This window comes from Podarcis filfolensis (genome assembly GCF_964270895.1).
Source record: "Podarcis filfolensis genome assembly, chromosome: 2".
Taxonomy (NCBI): Eukaryota; Metazoa; Chordata; class Lepidosauria; order Squamata; family Lacertidae; genus Podarcis; species Podarcis filfolensis.
The window spans coordinates 39,922,686-39,948,170 of record NC_139605.1 but is presented as its reverse complement, the minus strand read 5'-3'; the positions used below and the strand labels follow the sequence as shown (position 1 = coordinate 39,948,170).

Sequence of the window (25,485 nt, the reverse complement as noted above, 5' to 3'; positions counted from 1 at the left end):
TTGCAAACGGGATGTCGTCTTAGGTGCACCATTTGCCTGAAGGAACAGGGCTTCTATGTTGGGGAAGAATGACATTCCCCCCCCCCCCCCCAAGAATGATAATACAGGAAGCAGGTCAGAAGAAAGCCTTTTTAAAACACTTGTCTAAACTGCTTAAAATGGTAGTAGATGTGTGCTGAGTGTACCCTCATTCCCCTAATTCTTCCTTGCATTTCCCTATACAGTGGTACCTTGGGTTACAGACGCTTCGGGTTACAAACGCTTCAGGTTACAGACTCCGCTAACCCAGAAGTAGTACCTCAGGTTAAGAACTTTACCCCAGGATGAGAACAGAAATCGGGCAGTGGCGCAGTGGCGGCAGCAGGAGGCCCCGTTAGCTAAAGTGGTGCTTCAGGTTAAGAACAGTTTCAGCTTAAGAACGGACCTCCAGAACGAATTAAGCTCTTAACCAGAGGTACCACTGTATTCCTTTGGTATGTCACCCCGTGCAGCGTAATGACTGCTTTCAGTTTGTTGTTCCTCATCTCTGATTTTCACCAAATCATGTTTGGAACATTTGCTGCAGCACTTCCTGTGGGGCATTCTCTTCTGCAGCTTCTGCTGGGGTCATTGTTAGACAACCCAGTTTTTCTTCCCTGCATTATAATGATGTGCTCTGCAGGCTGTACCAGTATTGCAATAGGAGTTTGTTCAAAGCGCTCTACTTGTCTAGGTAAATCACTACAGTCAGTGCAGAATATTATCCAGTTAAAAAAGCAGCAAAACATCTGACAATAAGGACTGCCCAAGCTCTTTGGCCAAGGTAAGGGTATGCAGGACCTCTGGGTTTCTGATAAGACTCTTTGTATGCTTTTGTTAATTTGGACTGTGGTCTTCCATTAACAACATTTATTTGTGGGTGAAGTTCAGGGATCTTTTTATCTTGGTGGTTTGCCGTGATTTGTGTTTGTGCATGTGCAAGGATTCCTGGGTGATATCATCAAATGCATTTGTTGGTTCCCAGACAAAAGGGTATGGATAATTAATTTTAAGTATTTAAGTTATATACTACTCTTCCTTTAATGAGTCAGATCTGAAAAATCACTTCAAAGATTAGAAATTATAATATCTCTTAATTGCATCCATTCACATATGCATATAATGACAGATACAATAGATATCCACTGATATTTTCTGTAGCATCATATAAAGGCAAAGAATGGAGATAGAATTCTGAGCAGTTATCATAGCATTCTCATGGGGTTGTTTTTTTTGCAGTCGCAGGAGCTATATCTAGAACCTTTAAAAAAAAAATCTAGAGAACCTTTAAGCTACCTTTAGTAAGCCCTTCAGAAATAAAAGTTCCATTACACTGAAGAAAGAGACTTGCCAAAAGGACAACAAACCAGTTTGGAGCAGACCTAGCAATTCCTAATTTTCTAGGTTCAAGACTAGCTTTGCTGCAATGGGAAAGGCTCTTGCTAATAATCATTGCTTGGGTTTGTTTCCTTTCCTTTGTGCCAGCATGAAAAGGGCATTGCAGAAGCAAGTAATATTTTGCAATTTAAGTTTCACTTTTGAAGGCTTTCTATTGGTGCTAATGTTGATTTAATAAGGTTCCCTCACTTTCTTTTTCCTTTCTCCTTCTGCCACCCCCACCTCTTAATTTGAAATGTCTAATTTTGTGCTTCACAGTTCTGAACACACAAAATTAGTGAGGGAAAGAAGAGCGAGATGGGAAGGGAGAGAGCTTAGAGCTGTGCCAGAAGTTGCCTGGGGAGATTGATTCAAAAGAACGTACTGGGGCAGAAGGCCGATACAGCCACAGATCAGGGCAACATGAGGTGGTTGGTAAAGATAAGGCAAAGCTTTAAAATCTCAAGGCAAAGAGTTAAGTTGTTTATGTGGGGAGGATGTTCCAGCACTAGCAGAAAATGGAAAATAAAGAGTGTTAATTCTTTAAGTGGGTCTGCTTTTGATCATGTATATTTAGAGAGTGAAGAAGGTGAGCCTTCAAAGCCTTTTAATTTTAAGGTAGTTTTGATATGTCAGGCATTCTCTCATGAGAGTCTCGGAGGAGCTGTGTAGGAAAATATGGCTCTTTATTAATTAGCAAACTGTGAATGTTAGTCTTCAAAAGCAGTCTTTCATGCTCCACATTTATTGTGTACAACCACACATGTCCCGTCCCCCGCCTTCACCTCCTTATATCTATTATCTTTGTTGTTCTGACGCAGACTTCGTACCCCCACCCATGAAAGGACCACTATCCAGTACAGGGAAGGACTGTGGCTCAGTGATAGCACACATACTTTACACCCAGAACATGCCAGGATCAATCCTTGGCATCTCTAGATAGGGCATGGAGCCCTGGAAAACTGTTGCTAGTCTGTGTTAGCAACGATGGGTCAGATAGACAGTGGTCTGTCTCTGTATAAGACAGTTTCCCATGTTCTTGTTTCCAGTTTAGCAACATGCATGCATGCATGCTTTTATACCTTCCAGTTTAGCTGTATGTTTGTTCCTATAGGGAGGAGGAATTAAAGAACCTCTTAATGGGGGTGAAAGAGGAGAACGCAAAATATGGTCTGAAGCTCAACATCAATGAAACTAAAATCATGGCCATTGGTCCCATCACCTCCTAGCAAACAGAAGGGGAAGAAATGGAAGCGGCGACACATTTTATCTTCTTAGAAGGCTCCATGATCACAGCAGATGGTGACAGCAGTCACGAAATTAAAAGACGCCTGCTTCTTGGGAGAAAAGCAATGACAAACCTAGACAGCATCTCAAAAAGCAGAGACATTACCTTGTCAACAAAGATCCGTATAGTTAAAGCTGTGGTTTTCCCAGTAGTGATGTATGGAAGTGAGAGCTGGACCACAGAGAAAGCTGATCGCCGGAGAATTGATTCTTTTGAATTGTGGTTCTGGAGGAGACTCTGGAGAGTCCCATTGACTGCAAAAAGATCAAACCTATCCATTCTGAAGGAAATTAGCCCTGAGTGCTCACTGGAAGGACAGATCCTGAAGCTGAGGCTCCAATACTTTGGCCACCTCACGAGAAGAGAAGACTCCCTGGAAAAGACCCTGATGTTGGGAAAGATTGAGGGCACAAGGAGAAGGGGACGACAGAGGACAAGATGGTTGGACAGTGTTATAGAAGCCACCAACATGAATTTGACGAAACTCCAGGAGGCAGTGGAAGACAGGAGTGCCTGGTGTGCTCTGGTCCATGGGGTCATGAAGAGTCGGACACGACTAAACGACTAAACGACAATAATGCTCCTATAGAGTTAGCAGTATTAGCTCTGCAAACTTCATTCTCTCGCTGTGTCTGACCACACTCGTTTTAATAGCTGTTTCAATTTAACAAACTTTTAACACGCTTATGAAGACTCCTGTACTATTCTTATGCAGAGAAAGATTAAGTGGAGAGAAGCAAATGTGTTGATGTGTACGTCTGCTCATGGGAACATTGCCAAAAGAGGGCCCACTCCATCTCCATCTCCCATGTCGGCTTATGATCATCTCTGTCTGCCAGTCATGGCTGCTGTAGCCCTACTCTTCTCTGTATGAAGCTTGCACAATGATAATGTAAATTACCCTGACTCGTTGTCTTGAATATTGTTTCTGTTTGTTTGTTTGTTTTCGTATGCAGCAACTAAACAAAAAAGCTTTAAAAAAAGGAAAGAGCGCCTGCTCATTCTTGTATTTTGTCTCTCTTGAAAGTGGGAAACACTTTACTAATCATTGCGAGGGAAGTAGGAAATGTACATAAAGAAGGTGTGAACAGAAATGAGGCACACCTCCATAAATAGCCTCTAAATTGCTCTTTTTGGTGAGAATACACACTACCCTAGTAAAATTCAGATGAACAAACTGTTCAGAGATAAGGGTAGTACTGGGGTTTTTTTAAAGGGAGTTTTAAATCCAGCATTTCTTGCCCTTCCTCAGGGTGCTACCATACCAAACAAAGTGTGGAATTGCTGTGGTTCAGTCATTCACTCTTTGTGAGGCACCCACTTGGCATTATTATCAGAACATTGTTTTCCTGCCCTGCCTTCCGTCTTTTCTCAGCCCACAGCAAGTATTGCCTTTTTCCAGATGGGTAGCACAGTCGTCTCAGGCATAGATGCCCTTAGTGCTGCTATTTAATCCTTTTAAAAGGGTGTGACATAGGCAGGCAACGTATCGGACGGATGAGTGTATTGTAGCTTGGTCCAAATTTGCTATAATGGTTTCAGTAGGCACCGTTTTATTTCCCCCTTTAATTAGAACTTTAGAACCACATCATTCTTTTGACCTAAGTTGTATTTAAGTAATATTTTTTAGCATCTTGAAAATATTACAGCCAGGAAAGCATTTTAGCACTAAATAAAAAATTGATCTTAAAAATTAAACAGAATAAGAAGTGAGTAGTAAGGCCTTAAGCAGAGGAATGGTGCGCAGTGTAAAGCTTATCTTGAATGTGTGTGCTGAGCTGAGTTGGATCTTTCCAGCTAATGTCACACCAACTGGTGGGATGAACATACAGAAAAAGGGCACTATGCCTGTTTGTGTGCAAAGACAATTGCAATTCTACTTGCAAACATGCAGCAGAAGAGCAATGATTAATAGTTCTAGGGGCTACCTGTCCAGAAGCTAGGTTAGTAGAGTCTTTTCATTCTTTTCCATTAGAAAGGTCAGTGTGATCTCTTGGCGAACTAAACATACCACAAAAGCTCACAAACTGAGGTTGTCCGTGTATTTCAAAGCCTTGCTTAAACTAAACTTTTAACAGTTTGTGGTTAGATGATACAGCATGTACCCAAACTGTATGGGCTGTATGGCTCAGTGACCAAGGGCAGGCTGCCTTCCGCTTTTGAGAGCAGAACCGTGGTCTTTCATTAGTTGAAAGTTGAGTTGAAACAAATTTTCCAGCGAGTGTGAGTTCCACAGGGCTTTCAGCGAAGATTTCTGATGTGGTAATGGTTGTTTTGATGTGGGCACCTGTTCATAACAAGCGGAAATACACCTTCCTACTTACTTTGAACAGGCCACACAACATTTATCATATGGCAACAATTCAGTCACTAATGACCTGAGGCTAAACTAACTAATTAGTCTTTCATGTATTTTCTCATGATGCTGTCATTTTGAGACAAATGTAATGTCACACTCAGGGTGACTGAAACAGGGTTTGTGGAGTTATTGTGACCAGTGTACTATTGTCATTTATATCTATGAGGAAGTTTTTCTCTTGCCCCCAATAATAAGTATTGTACACTGACCACTGAACAACTTAGTGCATTTTCTGAGACGTGATAGCTTTATTTTGATGTATTTGTTATTCTCTTAGTTCTTGTGATACTTCAGTCCTTTAAAGTTCTTTTGCTTATAACATCATCTCAGCTCATGATTTTTTAAAACTTCCTTCCACTGAATCTATTGATGTCTAGGCCTACTCTCTGCAGGTTCTGTTGTTGTCCTCACTCTTTTCAGGAAAAGTTGGGCACCTTTCATAGAGGAGCCCCTCTTTTGAATTGTTTGTTTAGTAGATGAGTGTAATTTATGAAATGGTTGAAGCCAAAAATAAGAGAGACTGCTTTGCTAATGTTGTTGCACATTTTGTGCCACCTCAGGGTTCCACCCCCCTTGCTTCAATTCACTCCCAAATTCCATCAAATGTTTTGTTTCTTTTGCTGCCTTTTTAAACCATAGACCTAGATAATAATAATTTTAATTTTATTATTTGTACCCAGCCCATCTGACTGGGTTGCCCTCAGAGCTGGACCTCAGTGTCCGGGCTGAACGATGGGGGTGGAGACGCTCCTTCAGGTATACTGGGTTGAGGCCATTTAGGGCTTTAAAGGTCAGAACCAACACTTCCTGGATGATCACGGAGGAGCTTAATTCAGATTTAGGCATTATGCTTGCCATATTTCAGCTGTTCCCCTGAATGCATGTAGGCCAAAAAGTGTGGAGGAGGTAGGGATACACCCACTTCAGACCTTCATACATTGAGAGGAAAGGTCTGAAGGGGAATTCTAAGTGTGCTCAACTGAACACACTTAGAATCCCCCCCTGTGGCCAAGAATGCTGCCTTATATCATTTTAGCAGGTTATGCCGATCACGGCATAAGGACTTCCTTGTACCTCTTACAAACAGGAACCCAAAGGAACACGTATGCAGGCAGGATCCTTGTATTTGTCCCTTCGGTAAACGTCTTTCAGCAATACATCAATTGGAACGTACCTGCAGTGGCTGTTATTGACTGTGTGAGAGTTGCAAGGAACAAAAGCAGCTCATGGGAAGAGAACTGTGTCTGTGTGTAGTGAGTGTATACCTATGAGCCTCAGCTGTAATTAGAGGGAAATTATGTAGCTATGTTATAAATAGTGCCCACTATAATAAATGTAGGGGTTTAATTTGAGCTTTCATGCCATGTTTAGATCTGGATATATTCACTGAAAAAGAAAAGCTGCAACCAAGAGGCCTTCCTTTATCAGATTTTAAAAGAAATACCCTATTTATGTTTTCAAATAATTTTTTTCATTCCAGTTGTGTTTATCATTGACCCATGTTAAGGATCTGTATATATATATATTACTCTTTGGTGTTTTTCCATGGACTTGTGGAGTTAACCCACTGAGTGAAGCTAACTACTGTAGTAACTTTTCTTCTTAACCAAGCTAAGAATTGGATGGGGTGAGGTTTTGTTTTTTGTTTTGCAGCTGCTGCTGCTGCTGTTTAATTATGTGTTGCCATAGTTGACGGTGATCTTGGAACAGTTCTGCTTTGCAGTCATCCCAAACCACTTTCCTCAGACCCTAATCTGTGCCACTGTGTACAGGAGAAATTGTACATCTCCCAGCAAACATAAATTGGCATCGAATTCTTGTAGCTGTTAAAAATGTTAAGCACTCGCATAACATGGAAAACTGCTGTTTGCAAATTGTGCTATCAAATGGAAATCAAAATTTTGCTGGCAGTGACATAGATTTGCAAGTTTCACTTGATACAAGCATGCCCTGGAGAACACATTGTAAAAATAAGATTGTGGCTCTACAGCTGCCTGCAATCCGCTCCTTGCTGAATCTACACTCATTGTGACTTCATTAGGATACATTTAGCTTCATTAAAAGATGTTTCCTTGCAGCATTTCCTTATGATCAGAGGTTAGCGGGGAGTTGATAATGCACTCAGCCAAGAACTAAGGCACTGGCTGTCTGGAAATGCACAGTTGGAAGCAAGACCCCAGTCCCTAGTGAACAGTCCCTGTAAGAACCACACTGTGTTGGTAGGAAACACTAAGGACTATTTTGAAATGCTAAAAGTCAGGACTGGGGAGCAAATGTAGAAATAAAGGTTGCCAAATTGCATGTTTGGGCTCAGCTAGACCATCCAAGAAGTAAATGGCATTAGCAGTGAAGTCACAGACCTTCCCTGAAGTGTTCACGGTGCGGCTGAGTAGATTTGAAGCTCTGCAGTGAAAAGAAATGTAATGTGTAGTCTTCAGGCTGTTAGTATTTGAAGAGTGGCATATTTATTATATTACAGAAATGTGTGTGGCTGGAAATAATATTACCTGTGGGTAGAGTGGATTGTGTAGGACCCCAGTGGCCAGTTTTCTGTCTGTCTCTTCTTGCATTCTTTGTTTATTTGAACAAGTGCACAGTAACAGAACCAGAAACACTTGGTCTTAAGAGGGCAGAAAAGGAGCAGCCCCTTCACTGGTGCATTTTGAGTGATATTATTATTATTATTATTATTAGTAGTAGTAGTAGTAGTAGTAGTATTAAGGGGCTCAAAAGTTGTGTGAACATTCAGAGAAGATAATGTACATTAGAAACAAGAAAAGAGGACCAAATAGAGCTGCAGTCTAGGCCATGTGAAGCAACACTTTCACCAGTTTTAAGCAAGGTAAATGTCAACGCAGTTGTACCTTCTGCATTTTAATCTGTGCTAAGAGATCTCCTCGGGACTTCGTTCTCATGTAAATATAAATGTGTGTCTTACCCCTGTTATCACAGGGGCCCATTTCGAACCTAGAAATGCCAGTACTGTATTGCTTCCTTGGGAGAATTAGCAAGAACCAACAACCAGCAGGGTTGTCACACCAACCTAAACCCGGGGGGGGGGGGGGGGAGAAAGCAGTAATGCAAATTACCTGAGGTTTGAATAATGGGAGAGCTGAAAGAAAGTGAGATTAGGGAAATAGGAAACTAAAAGTAGGAGGGTGAAGCAAGATGCTAATAATTACCTGTCCAAGGAAGTTAGAGGAAGAGAAGCACTTTCCTGAGTGACCTGTAATGGCGCGATCATTAGTGAGATTGGAGTTCCTGGCAGCTTTTCAGTGAGTGAGTGGTAGGTCCCTTACAGTCTGCAGATACAGCTATCTACCTCTGCTTACTCAAAAGGTACCTGACAGGATCAGGGCAGGGCAGTATGAATGATAAGGTGGCTTTTGAGCCAAAGCACAGTGCTCATCCTGGGTTCCTTAGAACCCTTCTACTAGAGTCCCAAAATAGAAAAGGCTTTCCTTATGGGTTAACACAGGCTTTCTGCAAGGTTCCTGACAAATCCTGAAGAGAATAACAACCACTGCTGAGAGAAGGCTTGCTGCTGCAGGCATCCACCGAGTTAGAGTAGGCTTGAAGTAAAGAGAGGTATGGCACAGCCTTCTAGAGAATTTGAAAATGCTCAACAGTTTGGGTATTAACACAATGTCCAGTTACAGGAAAGATACTTCCTGAAGAGTGGTGTGCTATACAAGGATTATGGGACTAGATGAAAAGGGTCACTGAACGCTAAGTAATTCAGATACTGAATTGTTACCAGACATTAATAGAAGTCTTCCATTACAGAGTGGCAGGGAGGTCACAGGGGGTCTCTGGCTAATCAAAACTCAGTTGTCCATTGTGAGAAGGTTTCCAAGGAAATGCAAATGTAGACTTAATCCAATTACTGGTGGAGTTTGTTTGCCAGCGGAAGCCCTTGAGGGTTAATAGGAGTGTATTCTTTCACGGGACACTGCAAAGGTTCTGGGGACTAAATAGGCTGGCACTTATATTCTGTCCCATACCATAGCTGCTTCTACCATAGAGTATTCTGCTTAAACCAGTGTTGCTTTCTCTGTTAGATTGTAACTGAATCACACTTTTGCTCAAAGCACAGCTAAACAGACACATAGCTTCAGGGCACGTGCAGAGTTGCAGCTGAATCAGGCTTCTCAGGAACATCTAAGCGCAGTACAGTTATGTACGCAGTATTGTAACAGAGCGTAGCAGTCAGGGCAGGGCTGAGGTGTCAAAAGCCACAGTGAGCAGCAGAAAATGATGTGGAGGTCATGGAGGGAGAAAGTAGACACTCTCTGAAGGCCAGCTGGAAAGGATTGGCAGACTAGAAGTGCCAATAATTGAATTTCAAAATTCTGACTTCTAGACAATAATGGTTGTGTCTATATCCATGCAGTTAAAGGCATGCAGAAAACCAGTAGTAAAACAATAGGATTCCTTGAGGCAATAGGCAGTAGAGCTCTGATTTGTGTGTGTGGTGGTGGTGATTGTTTAAAGGACAGGTTTCAGTCTGCAGTGTGACCTTGCAGCAGGAGAGGAGATAACTACAACTCCAGAGAACAAGAAGTAATGCAGAGCCATGATCTCTGAAGATTTCATAGGATTTCCTTACCCAGGCACTGCAGATAATAAAACCATATTGCCCTTTATTAAACTGTAGCCCCAAAGCTGAGTGCGTTCTCTTCAGACCCCAAGAGTGCTTGTGAGAAGCCTCATAAATGAAGAGAAATTAGATTTCTAATCTTATGATAGCTAGTTTGGCAGAAACCGAGGATTTGTTGTAGTGGATTATACCACCGGGCTTCCTTCTCTAGAGTCTTGGGCTTGGGAATTGCTAGTACCTGAAGTATCAGAACAGGAAAACAGCAATTACGTATATAATGTTGCATTGGAAGCAGGGGTGTCAGAGAGGGAGAGGGAGAGGGAGAGAGATTGAGATTCATTCTTCCTATTGTGCCAGTCATAATATACCATTTTAATAGTGTGTGCACCATTAATATAATAACTAGAGGAGAGGCCTTAGCTCTGCAATAGAGTGCATGGAGCAAGTCTCAGGTTTAGTCCCCAGCATCTTCATCTAGGGCTGGGAAAGACCCTTGCCTGAATCCCGGAGAGCTACTGCCAGTTAGTGTAGGCAAGTTAGAGTTGGATGGTATAAAGCAGCTTTCTATTTTACTAATTATTATGCTGTACCCAGACTCAATGTTTTAAGAAGGGTAAGAGTAATTTGTGCTTCCATGTAGGAGAGTTCGATCATGTTACAGAGAACCAGGCAGAGGGCCTTCTCGGTAGTGGCACCTGCCCTGTGGAACGCTCTCCCACCAGATGTCAAAGAGAAAAACAACTACCAGACTTTTAGAAGACATCTGAAGGCAGCCCTGTTTAGGGAAGCTTTTAATGTTTAACAGACTATTGTATTTTAGTATTTTGTTGGAAGCAGCCTTAGAGTGGCTGGGGAAACCCAGCCAGATGGGCAGGGTATAAATAATTTATATTATTATTATTATTATTATTATTATTATTATTATTATTATTATTATTAATTTGGTGTAGTTCTAACCACTGTGCTTTTTCAGACAGCAAGTGAAGACTTGTACCCACACACCAGGGAGAAATAGGAGCAGACCCCATCTCTCTGACATACTAACTTTCTTTGTGCAAGTATAATGTTTTCAGGTGAACCAGGCAAGTTCAAGTAGGTTATTGTGCCTCTGTGGGCATATGGCAAAGAAACTTACTCATTCCATTTGGAAATGAACAATGATCCTACAAGGCAACTCACTGTTTTACGCTGTTTTCACAAATCAGCTTTTATCTAGCTACTTTCTTTTTATCTTGACTTTTAAACTACTTGAGACGGGATATATTTAACTTTAAAATTAATTTGAGCAAAGTTAAAGGACTGCTAACTTTTAACTTCAACTAGTTGGAAGTTTTCACCAACTTTACCCATGACTGCTAATAGTAATGATTAATATTAACAATAACAAGGTGATTCCTGTTCAAAAGATCTCATCACCAGGAAGAAAAACAAAACAAAAAACAAAGAATAGACCTCGTGCTCATTTGTTCACTTTTCTCTTCCACTTATTGTAGGGAGATATTTAATTATTGAATGGAGAAATCCTATGGAGATTTTTCCTGATCAAGCAAGTGATTTATCTCTCATGGTCAGGGAAGTCCAGCAATTAATCATGGGTATCTCCTGGTTTGGCCATACAGCTTGGAAGGCCAGGAAAGGACTGTGTATATGAACTTGGGCTTCCATGCTCAATTCATAGGTACAATCTGGGGCACGTTGCTGTGTGGGGTGGGAATATATATTTTCAGAGGGCCTTTGTTTTAAAGTGGAAGGCAACCCCATGGGTCTGTAGAACTGACTGTAATAGGAACAGTATATATAGGAAAAGTACAAGATTCTGGAATGAGGGTGACTTGCCTGAATTTTTCAGTGTAGCAGCTGTTGGCATCTGAAGGCCTTAGGCAATATTCTGCATTGCTTGGTCTCTCTCTCTCTCTCTCTCTCTCTCTCTCTCTCTCTCTCTCTCAATTTTAAGGCCTTTAGTATTTCTCTTGTTGACAGGCGTTTGTTTTCAAGAGTTGGAAGAAGGTAAAGGGAGACCCCTTTAATGGGGGTTAAATGTTTAAAGAAAACCATGAGGGTCTGGTTTATTCTGATATTTTGCAAGGCATTTCAGTCAGTCTTCATTCACCACAAAAGTAACAGTATCAGCTTTGGGCAAAGCAAGCCTATTTGCAGGCACTACAGAAGTATTAGGAGTGTGGCTGCCCTTGAATCACAAAGGAGAACAGATCTTTACTGCAGCTTTTCATCTACAGTGTTTATAAAAATGTATACATTGGGGATACATTGGAATGGGCAATTTTCACCAGAGCCGTTTTCCAAAATTGATCCTACTGCTGTCGGCTCCTTCTCTCCCTGCTTCTTCCTCTTGTCAGCTGAAGTGGCTGCATCTCTGCCTCCTGTTACATTTAATACTGATGCTGGCTTCAGTCTCCCATTACAGAAAAAGTGTTTGACAGTGAAGGGGAAAAGGAAAGAGACCTAGAAAATAAGGACCTAGTTGCAGCTTTGAAGTTCTCTAATACACATCACCATAGAAGCACCTTGGGCTATGTAAATTTTTCATGAAGAAAAGAAAAGAAAACACCCCAATCTTTCCTTATCTAGGAAAGGAGGTCTGACCCACAGGTAGTCTGGTGTGACACAGATACTTCTGATGCTTTCGTTTAGAAGTTTTGGGAGCTATTCAGGGATACTGTGAACTTCCCCTCCATTCTTCTAAATTTGTACTATGTCAGTCTTCAGTGTGTTGTCTTCTGCTGACCCTTTCTCTGTGTGGAAGAGAGCACTGCCCTGTGTCCCATGGAGCTGTGGTCTGTTATGTTTCCTTGGCTGTGGGATTAGCCCCTCTATGGTAAGGTTCTCCAGCACACAAGCCTGGCTGGAACAAGAATCAGAAGTTGCTGTCTGAATAAAGGTAATCATATCGCACATCTCAGGTCCCCTACCAGCTGCTGCCATCAAGCTGAAATGGGGGTGAGAGAAGCACTAATTGATGACCCCCTGCTCACCCTGGGGGTACTGCTTCTCCGTAAGGGGTAGGAGCACTTCATCACTTCTACCAAAGGGATTACTGTATGGAACAGGTCACTGGTGTGTGCTGTGAAGAGGAAAATGTTGCAGATGGTTTCAGAAGTCCTGCATGACTAAACTAAAATTTCATTTATGAAAATGAAGTTCTCCCTTCCTACGAGTCCCAGCCAGCATGACCAACTCCTGTTCAACCTGAAGGCAGGCATGTTAACATTTTATGTGTAAAACACTCTCATATCCCTATACTGGATCACACGGATTCTGTGCAATATTTGGATCATCCCATCTCTGATACATTGCAATTGAACTTGGGACAGTTAAGCAAAATTTATTGGGATTATTGAACAGCTTCCATATTGGGAGGAATGGAGATACTATTGCTTGGGATAACAATGCCAACCTAATGCAAAAATGTCAGTTTACCAATAGAATTTTGTTAAACGCCTATTCTGCCTTTTCACATGTGACTTTCTGCATCACATTTTTTAATGTGGGAACCTACAGATCAGACAAATAAAGAAGAAAAATGTCTAGGTGCTAGAAAGATGGTTTATGCCAGACCCAGCACAGTTTTGGCAGAAATTCTTCCTTTGGGACACCCCTCTAGCAGCAATTGTCTAATACAAGTTACTTTATAGTGACTCCAAAATGCACCTAGAGTTGTTGTTGTTTCTTCTTGTTCTCCTCCTGCTGCTGTCCCTTCTTTTCTTTTGTCTATCAATGGTGACATCTCCTTTTTTTGGTCGGTAAACTGAAGATACTTTTAAGTGTACCTCTGAAAAAGTGGGAAGAGTAACTGTGATAAATGTGCTTGCAAAACTCATATATTATACCGGTATGCTCGACAGGAATGTGTGATTGGCTGCAGCTCCATTTAATACACACTTAGTGGCAAACTTGAGTTTACCTCTGCATAATGCTGAAAATAACACTCAGGCTCAGGATGAGGAAGCTGCCATGTGCACACATTTCTGACTGCATCCCACAAGTGTTAAGAGTTTGCTTCAAGTGGACATTGAAGTATAAGGCATTTATTCCATTATTTTATCCTTTGGGAAATGATTGTTAACTATAAGGAGACACAGGAAGCTACCTTATATAGAGTTGGACCACTGGTCAATCTAGCTCAATATTGTCTGCACTGACTGGCAGTGACCTTCCAGAATGTCAGGCAGGAGTCTCTCCTAGCCCTATTTGGAGATGCTGGTGATTGAACCTGAGCAGTTTGGCATACCAAACATGTGCTCTACCAGTGAGTTACAGCCCTTTAAAATCATTTTTAAAGTCACACCCAACTTTAAAAAATATTATGGTATTAGTGACCTTTTGCAGCCAAAATCAAGCTGTTCTTAGGTTGCTATCCGCCCCCCCCCCTCCACAGACCATACAGGAATAAGTCTCCCTTAGTATGGTTTGCTGTAATGTCTCCCTACAATGCTTGTTGAAAAGTTGATTTTGTACTATTTGCTTTAGCACGGCGATACAGCACTGTTTGGCCAGGAGTTATTATATGGCTCAAGTACTGGCAGAGTTGAAAGCCATGCCTGTTTGGGCAGAGAATAAAAAAAGAAAATGGTGTTTTACTCTTAGCCAAGCAACTTAAGCTTGAAAACCAACACTTGCTTCTCTGAATGTGTTATCAGTCAATATTAGTTAATGCAGCTTGGACATTGTGCCTTCTGAATGATAATGGCAATGAAACCCCTCTGTAATGTTCGCCTCCTTATATTGTCCTTTAATCAGTATCGTTTGGTTTTTTCTAGCAATATATTGTGTTCTTTTACACCTAATCTCTTTAATAAGGTTCTTCCATTTTTATTGCCCTCTAATTTTATTCTCTGTGGAAGGTGTGAACCTATAGCTTTAGAAAATGAGGCTTTAGTATTTATGTAATAACTATAACAAATGAAGAATCATGAACTGTTTCGTTTTATGAATAATCTAGAGAGATCCCATTCTTCTTCTTTTTTAAAAAAGAGTTCAAATGCCCAATTTTCTGAGCTAGCTATGAGCACTGTGATTTAAAGAATCAGTATTTACACAAAACAAATTTGTGTGAATGGAAGAATGGGTGGTGTAGTTCAAGCAGAATAACAGCTGTACAGTGGTACCTCAGGTTAAGTACTTAATTCGTTCCGGAGGTCCGTTCTTAACCTGAAACTGTTCTTAACCTGAAGCACCACTTTAGCTAATGGGGCCTCCTGCTGCTGCCGCGCCACCGGAGCACGATTTCTGTTCTTATCCTGAAGCAAAGTTCTTAACCTGAAGTACTATTTCTGGGTTAGCGGAGTCTGTAACCTGAAGCGTATGTAACCTGAAGCGTATGTAACCTGAGGTACCACTGTATGTGGCAGGCTAAGGGTGAATATAGTTACCACTTCCCAAGTAGTAACTTACTATTCTCCAATGGTTTGACTTCACCCCCAAAGGTACACTCCATTGTCCCTGAGACAGATAGATGCCAGCCAACTGCTACTACACAGTAAGCCATTTTAATATAACACTTTTCCCAATGTTGTGGAGAGTATTACCACTCCCCTGGATTTCTGAACAGCTGCAGGAAAGTCTGGTAGAATTTTCCTCATTGTTCGGTAGAACCAGCTTGCCGAAAGGCCAATATATGAACACTGTAGTAGATTACCATTTGGTAAAGTGTTGCCTATAGTCATCCTAGCCTGAGATCGATGATGCACTGGAGAGAGAGCATTTCCTTTGTAAATATGCCATCCATAGTACTTTCTGACTTTATCGCCTGTCATGCTGACATCTGACTGTACATACACACACACACACACACACACACACACACACACAGTGGCTGTAAATAAATATAGTGCATTTAAGGTATATATAGTGTATGTCTGGTTCAAACAATGCTTTCTCTCTCTCCCTGCATTTTCAGTCTACTGCAGAGAGAAAGCATTGCTTGAACCAGACTGTTGTCATGATCAAGTTATTGATTGCCAGCGAACATGCTGCATGTGTGGTGGTGCTGTTGGGGGCTAATGACAGTCTTATCCTTGTTCTCCTAGACAAGGGAGGAAATTGGCTCACCTGCCTGACCTGTAGACATTTAATTCCATCCAGGGCAGTGGCAAGAGGGGGGCAGGAGGTTAGGCAGGCAATGTGCAGCCAATTTCACATAATCCTTCCACCTCCTTGGGTAACTTATCTGTGCTGTTTAAAATGACAGCAACTCATATAAATGGGGAGCCGTTTTCTGTCTCTCTGTCAGCTTCAGCTCTGAACTGTGGCCAACAAGAACATTCGTCCCACCTCACCGGACCCCCTTCAGATAAATAATCACGATAATAAAGGTCAGACCTCAGAAGAAGTTACCGCTTAAAGAATAGGCTGCCAAGCCAGTGTAGCCCCAAGAAGTATGGGAGACTCAGCGGCCCTTGACAACAAATGAGTGCGCTGGCTTCCTCATAAACACCTCAGTCTGAAGCCAGGAAGTTTATGGGTATGAGAGATGTTTATTGTCTTGTACTTACTCTGCTGCTGCCGGGTTATTGCTTAAGTAAAAATAATAATAATAAAAAAGTGTGTGTGTGTGTGTGTGTGTGTGTGTGTGTGTGTTGCAGTTTATTTTTGTGAGCAGACTGAGCTCCCTGCAGTCTGTGTAGCTTCACTGTGAAGTCCTTAAATAATCTGCTTGCTAAGAAATGGGAGAGAGGAAAACAGCTTGGCATTGGTCTGGCTGTATAATGTACGTCTAGCTAGAACAAGGATCACCCTATTAAGTAAAAAAAAACCTCCAGCACAGCTCCAGAAGGAATCATACTAGTGAAACAACTGGGTTTTCACCTTGAAGCTACTTCACACACACACACACACACACACACACACACACACACACACTCCTCCTTGACTAGCTGTGTGGAGAAAGGCTGCTTTGAACTGTGGGGAGCTGGCTGCCATTTCCATGATCACATTTGCTGGAGACAGTGTGCTTGGTTTACACCAACCTTACACTGTGTGCTGGTGTAATTGCACAGTCTTGTGGAAGAGTTTGCTAGTGTGAACTGGCCTTTTAGGGAGAAGATTTTTTTGCAGAGAATGAATGGGCAGACATGTCCCATTTTCAGCAAAAGGCTGTGGTAGAGAAGTAGGAAAGCAGCTGCTTACGAGGACAGAGCAAGGACTGATGGCTTCAATTTGCAGCTATACATACTTATACAGTAGTGTAATACATGTCTGCTCAGAAGCAAGCACCATTGGGTTCAATGGGACTTTCTTCCAGGTAAGTGTGCATAGGATTGTACCCTTAGATGGATTATCCAGAAATGTTTTTTCTACCTGCAGAAGTTAGTTGAGCAGGGTAGTCAAAAGAGGCTATGGACTCTCCTTCCTAGTAGACAATCATTTCTTTCTGAGGAGGCTTATAAGCCCAGGGTGTCCTGGAATTGCAAGTAGTTGGAGTGGACAATTTCAGGGTTCCTTCCAGCTTTAGGTTTGTCCTTTTACCTTCCTCCTCTTCCACCTCGCCCCCCTCATATATTTCAATTATCATTGTAAAGCCAACCTTGGGCAGGGGAAAAACAAGTTGTCTTGGGGAAATTGGAAGCATCACACCTTCTGGCCAGTGGTGTAGCATGGGTTGCCAGCACCCAGGGTAAGGCAAGTATTGCATCCCCTTACTGGTGCCTCCATGTGGCACTGCTGCTGCCGCCGGACAGAGCTGCAGAGCAGCAGCAGGACATGTGTGCATGCCTCCTCAAGCTGGGGCACTGCCACCCCCCTAAGACTTGCTGTCCGGCCAGGGGACGCCACGCAGCCAAGGGATGTAAGGGACTCGACTCTCCCAGCTCCTCGGTATGCTGCTCAGGTGAGGCGGGTGGGTGGGATGGGAAGCGCCTCTGGTCGGGGCGGCAACTGCAGAGACGTGCCCCTAAATTTTTTTTGCACCCAGGGAAATCACCCTGGTACTCTCTCCCCCCTGCTCCCAATGCTGTGCCTGTTTTCTTTTAGTGTACATATCGTGACCCCCAGTTTCATATGCCATTGTTGGTCTCTGTAAGAGTGTGCAGTGCCTTGTATGACTCCAAGGTCTTTGCTTAGAGTGTGCTCTACTGGGATATGAAGAATCATTCCTTGAGATTGCATTCCCACCCACCCATCTCAGTCGTATTTTTTTGGCATTCACTTACAGGACAGTAGCAACAGGGAGACTTGACGTCATTGTTTAAAATGCTTGTCATTTTAAAAATACACTTTCCTCTCGTGTGGGGGGTCCTATTAAGAGCTTTATTGTATAGCAATAGGTGTTCTCCATAAATCACTGACTTGTTCTCTCTTCCCTTTCTCTCTTCCTTCACTCTGTCGCTCAGCCTGTGGATTTGGATGCCTGGGTAAGCTCCTGTTCTCCCCTGCATGCATATAATCTTCCCCTTTGAATTAGCTGCGAGATAAAGTAAAGAAATAACAGAGTATCACGTCGTTACTACACATATACAATTGTCATTGCCGATGCAGGGCTTTATTTTTTGTCATTACAATTTAAAAAGATGTTAAGCCAGAAAATCACATTTTATTCATAAAATATTTTCTGTAGGTTTTGAGGGGTATAGTGATATTTGCAGCTGCTGGTACCAAACTTGATAGGATGGGTTGACCAGCCAAACCTTCAAGTAACTGAATGGATGGAATATAAAGTTGTCTTGGTGGCTGGTTGTTCAGAACTCATTTGGTGCTCCCTTACCCTGTAGTAAAATCTTCCTTTTTCTTCTTTCTTTCAAAATGGTTTGGAGACCTAAGTGAATTATGCTGATGGGAAATAGAGAAGACAAAGAACTTTAGAAAGACTTGGCAGGCCTGAGAAGCCTGGAGTAATAAGTGAGAAGTCTATCAAATACTTCTGAAGGGCAGAAAGCAAACTAATGGAGTGTAATCCTTATTTGTAGTCCTCTGCCTTCTTTCAACCTAGTGTGCCAAGAACCATATTCACTTTGTGTACCTTGCAAGCTTGGAATTTATTTAGCATCCTTTTTAAAAGACAAATTTCTAGCTCTCCTGATGCAGAGGAAAGTCTGGTAACCCAGCAGACTGGTCTACAGACTGGGTCTAGTTTTGTACTGCTAGCTAGTCATTATTTTCTAAATGGGCCAGACGTAGCACAATATACTACTGACAAGCATTATTGCCAAGGGAAGATTTAAGAAATAGATGAACAGATGGAACTAATCAAATGGGTGCTGTCTGTTGTGAGTACTCAGTAGTGATGAAAAGATATTCTGTACATGCTCAGTATAAAAACAAATAATTAAATCAAGACTATAGTTTCATCATAATTTAATTGATTTACCCTGTGAGCAAATCCCATTCTATAATATACTGGTGGCTTTGTCTTTGATCATCCACCAAGCTCTGTTGGCTTGGATCTTAAGATAACTTAACAGCAGGAATGTTTACCATCACCTCTTCCCTCCTGTAGCTACTTGTGTCCCCCTTTCAAAAAAACAAAACAAACAAACAAACAAACAAACAAACCTTCTCTGAAGGGTTCAGAGCCTGTTCCTGAAGAATATGGGATGGAGTGTAGGAGGGTGCTGGGATAAGAGAAATTGCCCCAAATCAGATTTGAGTCCTAGAGGTAGATAACTTAAGGAAGTTCACAGAAGTTTCCAATCCCCTCCTTGCTCTTACACACATATACCACAGTCTACCCCATATTGTCCAGGACCTAAGGCCAGCCCAAGGCATTTTGGCACCTGAGGCGAACCACAAAATGGCGCCCTCCTCCCTGTCAGAGAAGAAGGGGTATGTGAAGATCTACATCAGGAACAAAGGATCTGCCACCCCCATACATCCTGCTGCCTGAAGCAATCAGCTCACCTTGCCTCATGGGTGGGCCGGCCCTGTCAGGGGCAGGATTCAACTCTTTTTGGAAAGGGTGGGGAGTACACAGGAAGCTGTAGAAGGAGACTGGAAACTTTCTAATTAGAATTGGTATGTAACATTTCCCTATCACATTCTCATTTCTTTCTGCTGGTATAAGCATTTTACTCGCAGTGTCTGAAACTTTGTTGGCTACCTGTGGTGTCCATACTCTCTGAAATTGTAATTTTCACAGAAGCCAGCTTGCTTTGGGACATCACAGGGCTTCTGACTTCAGGTGGGGAATAAGTAGCAGGATAAAGTGAGCTCTTAATAAATACCCTGTATTCATACAAAATGTCCCTGATTGCCTAACCCAGTTTTGTAATGTTTGATATGGTGATATTTCAAATGACACCCTCTCTGGGTTTACCAATACATATTTCAAGCATAACAACAATGCGTATTTCAGTTCGCAGTAATAACAGCTGGAGGTGAAGTTAAAAACCAAAAGCATCTTTTTAAGCTGAGCAGAATGTTTTGAGGTTCATTTTCCTTTCTGCCTTAGCTCTCTCATGAGTATCATTTTGAAATGAACATGTTATTGAGAACAAGTCTTAAAGTTGCAAGAACTTTTCCCTCCCTCCCTCTACCACCTCTAATCTATAATGGAAGTCATACTATTGGGCTAGTGGGAAGGCTGAGCAGCAATATTCTAGCATTGCTTTGTCAATACTCCAACCATTTCAGGTTCTCTGTTTTAGATCTTCATCGGTCAGGAATGGAAGCTTTGCATACGATGTTAGTCTCTTGTTGCTTCATTAAATCCTGAGGAAAAGCTGTGATTAGTATGTATTAAAGTTAAGGATATTCATCTTTCATAGCAACTCTTTCTCACACCAAAGGAAGGCATGTGAGGGTGTACTTCTGTCTCTCCCATAGTAGCTGGAAGAATCAAAGTATGCTGCTCAGGATGGGAATCAGAAGCAGAAAGCTTCTGCTTTCCCTCTTTGCAACGGCCTGGGGGTGTACCTTTTAATTATCCTGATCTGGGAGGAAGTAGGAAGTAGAAAGAAGAATTTGCTGGCCTAATTTTAATTGGTTTTGAAAAGCCTCATTGGACATGTTAGTCAAACAAACATGGTCTAAAGTAGGGGTAGACAACCTTCTTACTATGTAGGGTCCCATTGCCTCAGGGGATATTTGCCAGGGGCAGCATGCCAGTGGGACCGGGGTCAGAAGTGGGCAAAGACAGATGGGTTACCCCACTTTCTATCTCCCCAGTGTTCCTTTTCTGCCATCCTTTATTACTCATTTCTGCTACCACCTTTCCCTTTGTTTTGTCCTCCTTTCCACTCACATTAAGTTGGGCCAGGGGCTCCATGTGACCCACCTGTGCTCTAAAGCTATACATGTGCCTGGTGCTTTATTTGAATTAACTGCTAGCTGTATCCTTGATGGCATCATGTGTGCATGGCAAATGAAGTGGGGTTGCTAGGTTTTGGTGTTGGTAAGAACAGGATTTACTTACCTGTGAAGCATCCTCCTCTTAGCATGTTCAACATCCTCTCTGTTTATAGGGATTTGGCTAGGCAAAATTGTTGACTGGTCAAATGCCAACTCTCTGTGACCCCATGGTTTGTCTTCCACCAGAGAAAAATGGAGAAGGAAAAGACTGACAACTTGCATTTTCAGATTTCTATTATTCTCTGTTATTTCTTTTCCTTGGGATGGCAGCTGGCCATAAAATGACAGCTCTGAGCCCACAGGGAACACTTCTGACTGGGCTGCTTAATCAGAGCCAGTTCTGGAGAGGGGGAGGGATGGCAATTCATTTTATGTTACATCTGTCATAGCCCCCTCCCTTATCGTTGGCCTACATGCTTTAGGCAATGATTCATGTGTCCTGTTGTGACAGTGCAATCTGAGTTCTGGGGCCCTTATCACTATTCTCAATTTCGCTCTGAGCCTCCTGATTTTTATGCAGCTAAGGAATGGTGGGGTGGTGAACAGGAGGAAAGCCTAGAAGGTGCCCTGTGAAGTTCAAAGTGATATCTGGCACCTGCAGGAATCTTAGTTGGAAGGTCATCGGTGCATCTTTGGTTCCTGACAATGATTTGGGAGCCCCCAGTGATCTAGTGTTTGAAGCTAAGTGGGTATGCATCTCATCGCCTATCTAGGTCCTGGTTTCTTTCTTAAAACGTAGAAAGCATTCAGACATGGAAGCCTCCAACCTGCAGTCTGAGGTGGTACATACCCTGTACTAGTCCAAGACTCTAAAACTTCATTGTGCTGCATACCTTGCTCTAGCAGTTCTGCTTGCTGTAAGCATGGTAGAGACATCTGGTCGCTCCAGGTCGAAGCACCTCAAGAGTATTTATCTTGGCAACCTTTTCGTTATGAGGCACAGAAAATGAAAGCATTAAATAGTATGTCCAGCTGAAATAATTCATTCTGAGAGAAACAACATTTGCCTTGCAAGCATTCTGGTGTAGTGTGGCATATTGGAATTGCTTTCAATCTATACCCTATCCCAAGCCTTCTCCCAACCATGGCTATCTACTTCCTTCCTTCCTTCCTTCCTTCCTTCCTTCCTTCCTTCCTTCCTTCCCTCCCTCCTTCTCTTTTGTGAACACCTTGTTTTGTATTTCCTTGCAGTCCCAGGAACTGCAGTGGAAGGATGAAGAACTGAAAAGGAGAGACACCTTCTACAAGGAGCAGTTGGCCCACATTGAGAAGAAGGTGAGGCAGCGTTGTCTTTTATTTGCAGTGGCTGAATGCTAACAAGATCAGACATCTATCTGAGTGGATCAGCAGAGAAGAGAAATGAGAACCATTGTGCTGAAACCTGGGACTGCCAGCCCCTATTGTGTATCTGTTGGGGCCTCCTCCTCATCACACACTGTTAAACTGCTTCACAAGCTGAACCTTTTAAGCAACTCACATTTTAAAGGATAATTGGTTTTTAACTGGAAGATTTTCTTTTTTATTATTATTTAAAAAAGCCACCTCGTTTATAATTCATAGTCCCCCACCCCGACATCATACTATGGGTTTGGTTGAAAGCTATGTCACCTTTTAAAAATTCCCTTTGTTAAAAAAAATCTGTGGATTTAAAAAAAAAACCCTGTGAAAATAACCTCAGATCATTCCATACATATGAATTAAAGTTGTTATTATTAATTTATCTCTTGGGAAACCAACAGATCAAAGTGTGTTGCTGCAAAATGTTGTCTGCTCCTTTGCTAGATAAGCCTTTGAAATGAACATGATTTAAAGAGATACCATCAAGCATCTTTTCAGCCTAAAATGACCTTTGCAAATCCATTTAGGGATTTGAATCTCTCCCCTGAATGTGTGGTTTGCATTTCTGTTTAATTGTTTACCAGGATGAGTTTTAAAAATTGATGGCATAAGAATTGGAGCAACCACATTATTTCTTAGGAACTAATGTGTTCTTTTCAATTCCTAGCTAAATGAAGCAATGCTCACAATAGCTTTAAAAATGTGTGAAGAATAATATTCCATAATTTTAAAGCAATTAAATCTCTTGACAGGCTTGGTACCTCTGAATTTTTTTTGGGGGGGGGTTGTTTCTGTTTTTTGAAAGTGGATACTTAATGTTTATAAAGGTGGGGTGAAATGTACCCAAACAACACTGATTTTTTAAAAATAAAATATTGATATCAGTCTTCCACAACCCTACGCTCCAGGTAGTTCTCAGTATGGCAAGGTATGATTTGCTATGTGGTGGTTTAGAGGCACCCTTTCTTAATTTAATAACATTTTGATGTTTTTATTCTGAATGGCTTTTCAGTTCTATTCTACCCAATTAAACTGACTGACACAACTCAGAAACCAGGTACACAAGGTGCTAAGAGAAGTGTCCTCAGCCTAGCGAATGCTGTTTAAATTTATTTGTTTCTCATCATGTGTGCAGAAGCTTAGCCAGTCTGTTCTTTCCATTTATTGTGAGAAAAGGAGAGTAGAGGGTGAAAAACAATATTATGTCTATTTTCATAATAGACAAATTACACTCTTTCTTTAATATCACTGCAAACTGTATTAGAGGTCAATAGTACCTCCATAGGTATACAAAACCCCTTTACAAACCTGATTTCTCAAACTTTTTTCCCAGTTAGAACCAGCAAAATTGAATTGGAACTTTTTTTCATCATAGCTAGCATTTTGCAGAAAGCTGACTAATTCAACTTTTGTGGTCATTGTGAGCCCAATTGCATCTGCAAATGCTTGCAAGCAACCTGCACTCTTACCTCAGCAAGTGGCCAGACTTAATAACTACTCTCAAGCAAAGATGTTTTAGTTGACCACTTTCCTCTGTTCATGGAAAGAGCTTCACATAATGTCTTGTTGAGGGTTGCCCTCAACACTTTCCAGAGCACAGTGCCAATGTCACTGGCCACTTTCAGAAGAATTAATAAAGCCCTCAGACTTGATGATCTGCTTCCATCCTGAACCACTAGTGTTGGAGACAAGCCTGGCTCTGTACATGACCTTTAGGATATGCTTACCAAGACTCTCCCACAATGCATTGTGCCATATGAGAAGGTTTCAACTGATGAACCGTTATTGCCATCCAGAGGAAGTTGTCAAATGAGGCAGTATCCAAACCCACAAAGTATGGCATACAACTCTGGTTGTGTTCTGAATCCAAAATGTCATATGTTTATGACACAGGCATAAATGAAAAGGAGGAGGGAGGAGCCCAAGAAGCTCAAAAAGAAGACCAGACTGTGGTTAAGAAACTAGCAACAAGTTACACTGTTCTGCTAAAACATGGGGTTTAGCCAAGGCACATTTTGTGACTGGTTCTGCCCCTGCACCACAGTTTTGTGACTGGTGGGCCTCAGTAATTTTCCGCAATCTCAACTGTGCCCTGGGGGTGGGGGTAGAAAGTTTGAGAATCCATTGTCTAGACATATAGCCAGTTTACCTGGGACTTCAAGAAAGGCAGCCTCAGAACTGATATGAGCAGCCACTGCTTATATCAAGAGAAGGGGGAGGCATCATCTCTGTTGTTGATGCAGTGACAAAGAATCACACCAACCATGCTTCATTCATGTAAACTTTTTGTCTGCCTTACTCAAACAGCTGTGAAATGTGATAATGTGCATAGCCTGCTTGAGTAGTGTGTGATATGGTTGCAAGATCTGTGAGGTTTGTTGTTACAGGTAATTCACAACTCATGATTATTTTAATTCAATACAGTGGTACCTTGGTTTAAGAACAGCTTAGTTGATGAACAACGTGGATTAAGAACGCTGCCAACCCAGAAGTAGGTGTTTTGGTTTGTGAACTTTGCCTTGGAAGCAGAACATGTTTCGCTTCCTGTTGAGTGTGTTCCATTTGTAAATTGAGTCCCCTCCTGCTATGGGAAAGCACGCTTTGGTTTAAGAACACTTTGGTTTAAGAACATGCTTCCGGAACGGATGAAGTTCATAAACCAAGGTACCACTGTACTTGTGCAACATGGTCTTTTAACTTGCAAATGCTGTCATACTTAATAACTTCCACCAAGTATTTTAGTTGTATGGCTTTCTTGGCTCCAGTCCCAGATTGATTTAGTCAGTTTGATGATGGGCTGAAGTCAGTGGTAAGTGGACTTATTTTGGCAAGGGCGGATACTACTACTAATAATAGCAATTTTATTATTTATACCCACCCGTCTGTCTGGGTTTCCCTAGCTATTCTGTCCAAAGTATAAAACAGTGTTGCTCTACTACCAGAGGCCTCCCCCTCCTGCTTTGTTCTGGTTTAACTTTCAGTTTACAGTGATTATACAGCAGGATAGTGTTTGAGACGCAGGAGTGCTGCAGACGTTCATTACATGCGTCTGAAATGTCCCAAGAACAGTGGGTTTTGTGCATTGGTATGTTGTGTTACTTTGACAACCATAGCGTTAACAGAAGGACCATAGAGCACATTTTGAATGTTGGGCAGATGATGATCACAGATTTAGCCCTTAGCATCTCCAATAAGAAAGATCTC

At 41.9% G+C, this 25,485-nt stretch overlaps 1 protein-coding gene across 6 annotated transcripts in view; it reads left to right on the top strand.

Annotated features, from left to right (window-relative positions):
* The window catches only part of CHCHD6 (coiled-coil-helix-coiled-coil-helix domain containing 6), a 189,268-nt gene that overhangs the window by 42,972 nt on the left and 120,811 nt on the right, over positions 1-25,485 (top strand). For 2 of the 6 annotated variants that reach the window (XM_083602801.1, XM_083602803.1), the window contains exons 5-6: positions 17,991-18,011; positions 22,135-22,218. The exons of 2 other annotated variants lie outside the window; for them this stretch is intronic. In XM_083602801.1, coding sequence (XP_083458927.1) covers positions 17,991-18,011; positions 22,135-22,218 — 105 coding nt within the window. The remainder of the gene's footprint in view (positions 1-17,990; positions 18,012-22,134; positions 22,219-25,485) is intronic. 2 more of the 6 variants (XM_083602804.1, XM_083602802.1) reach the window with 1 other exon arrangement.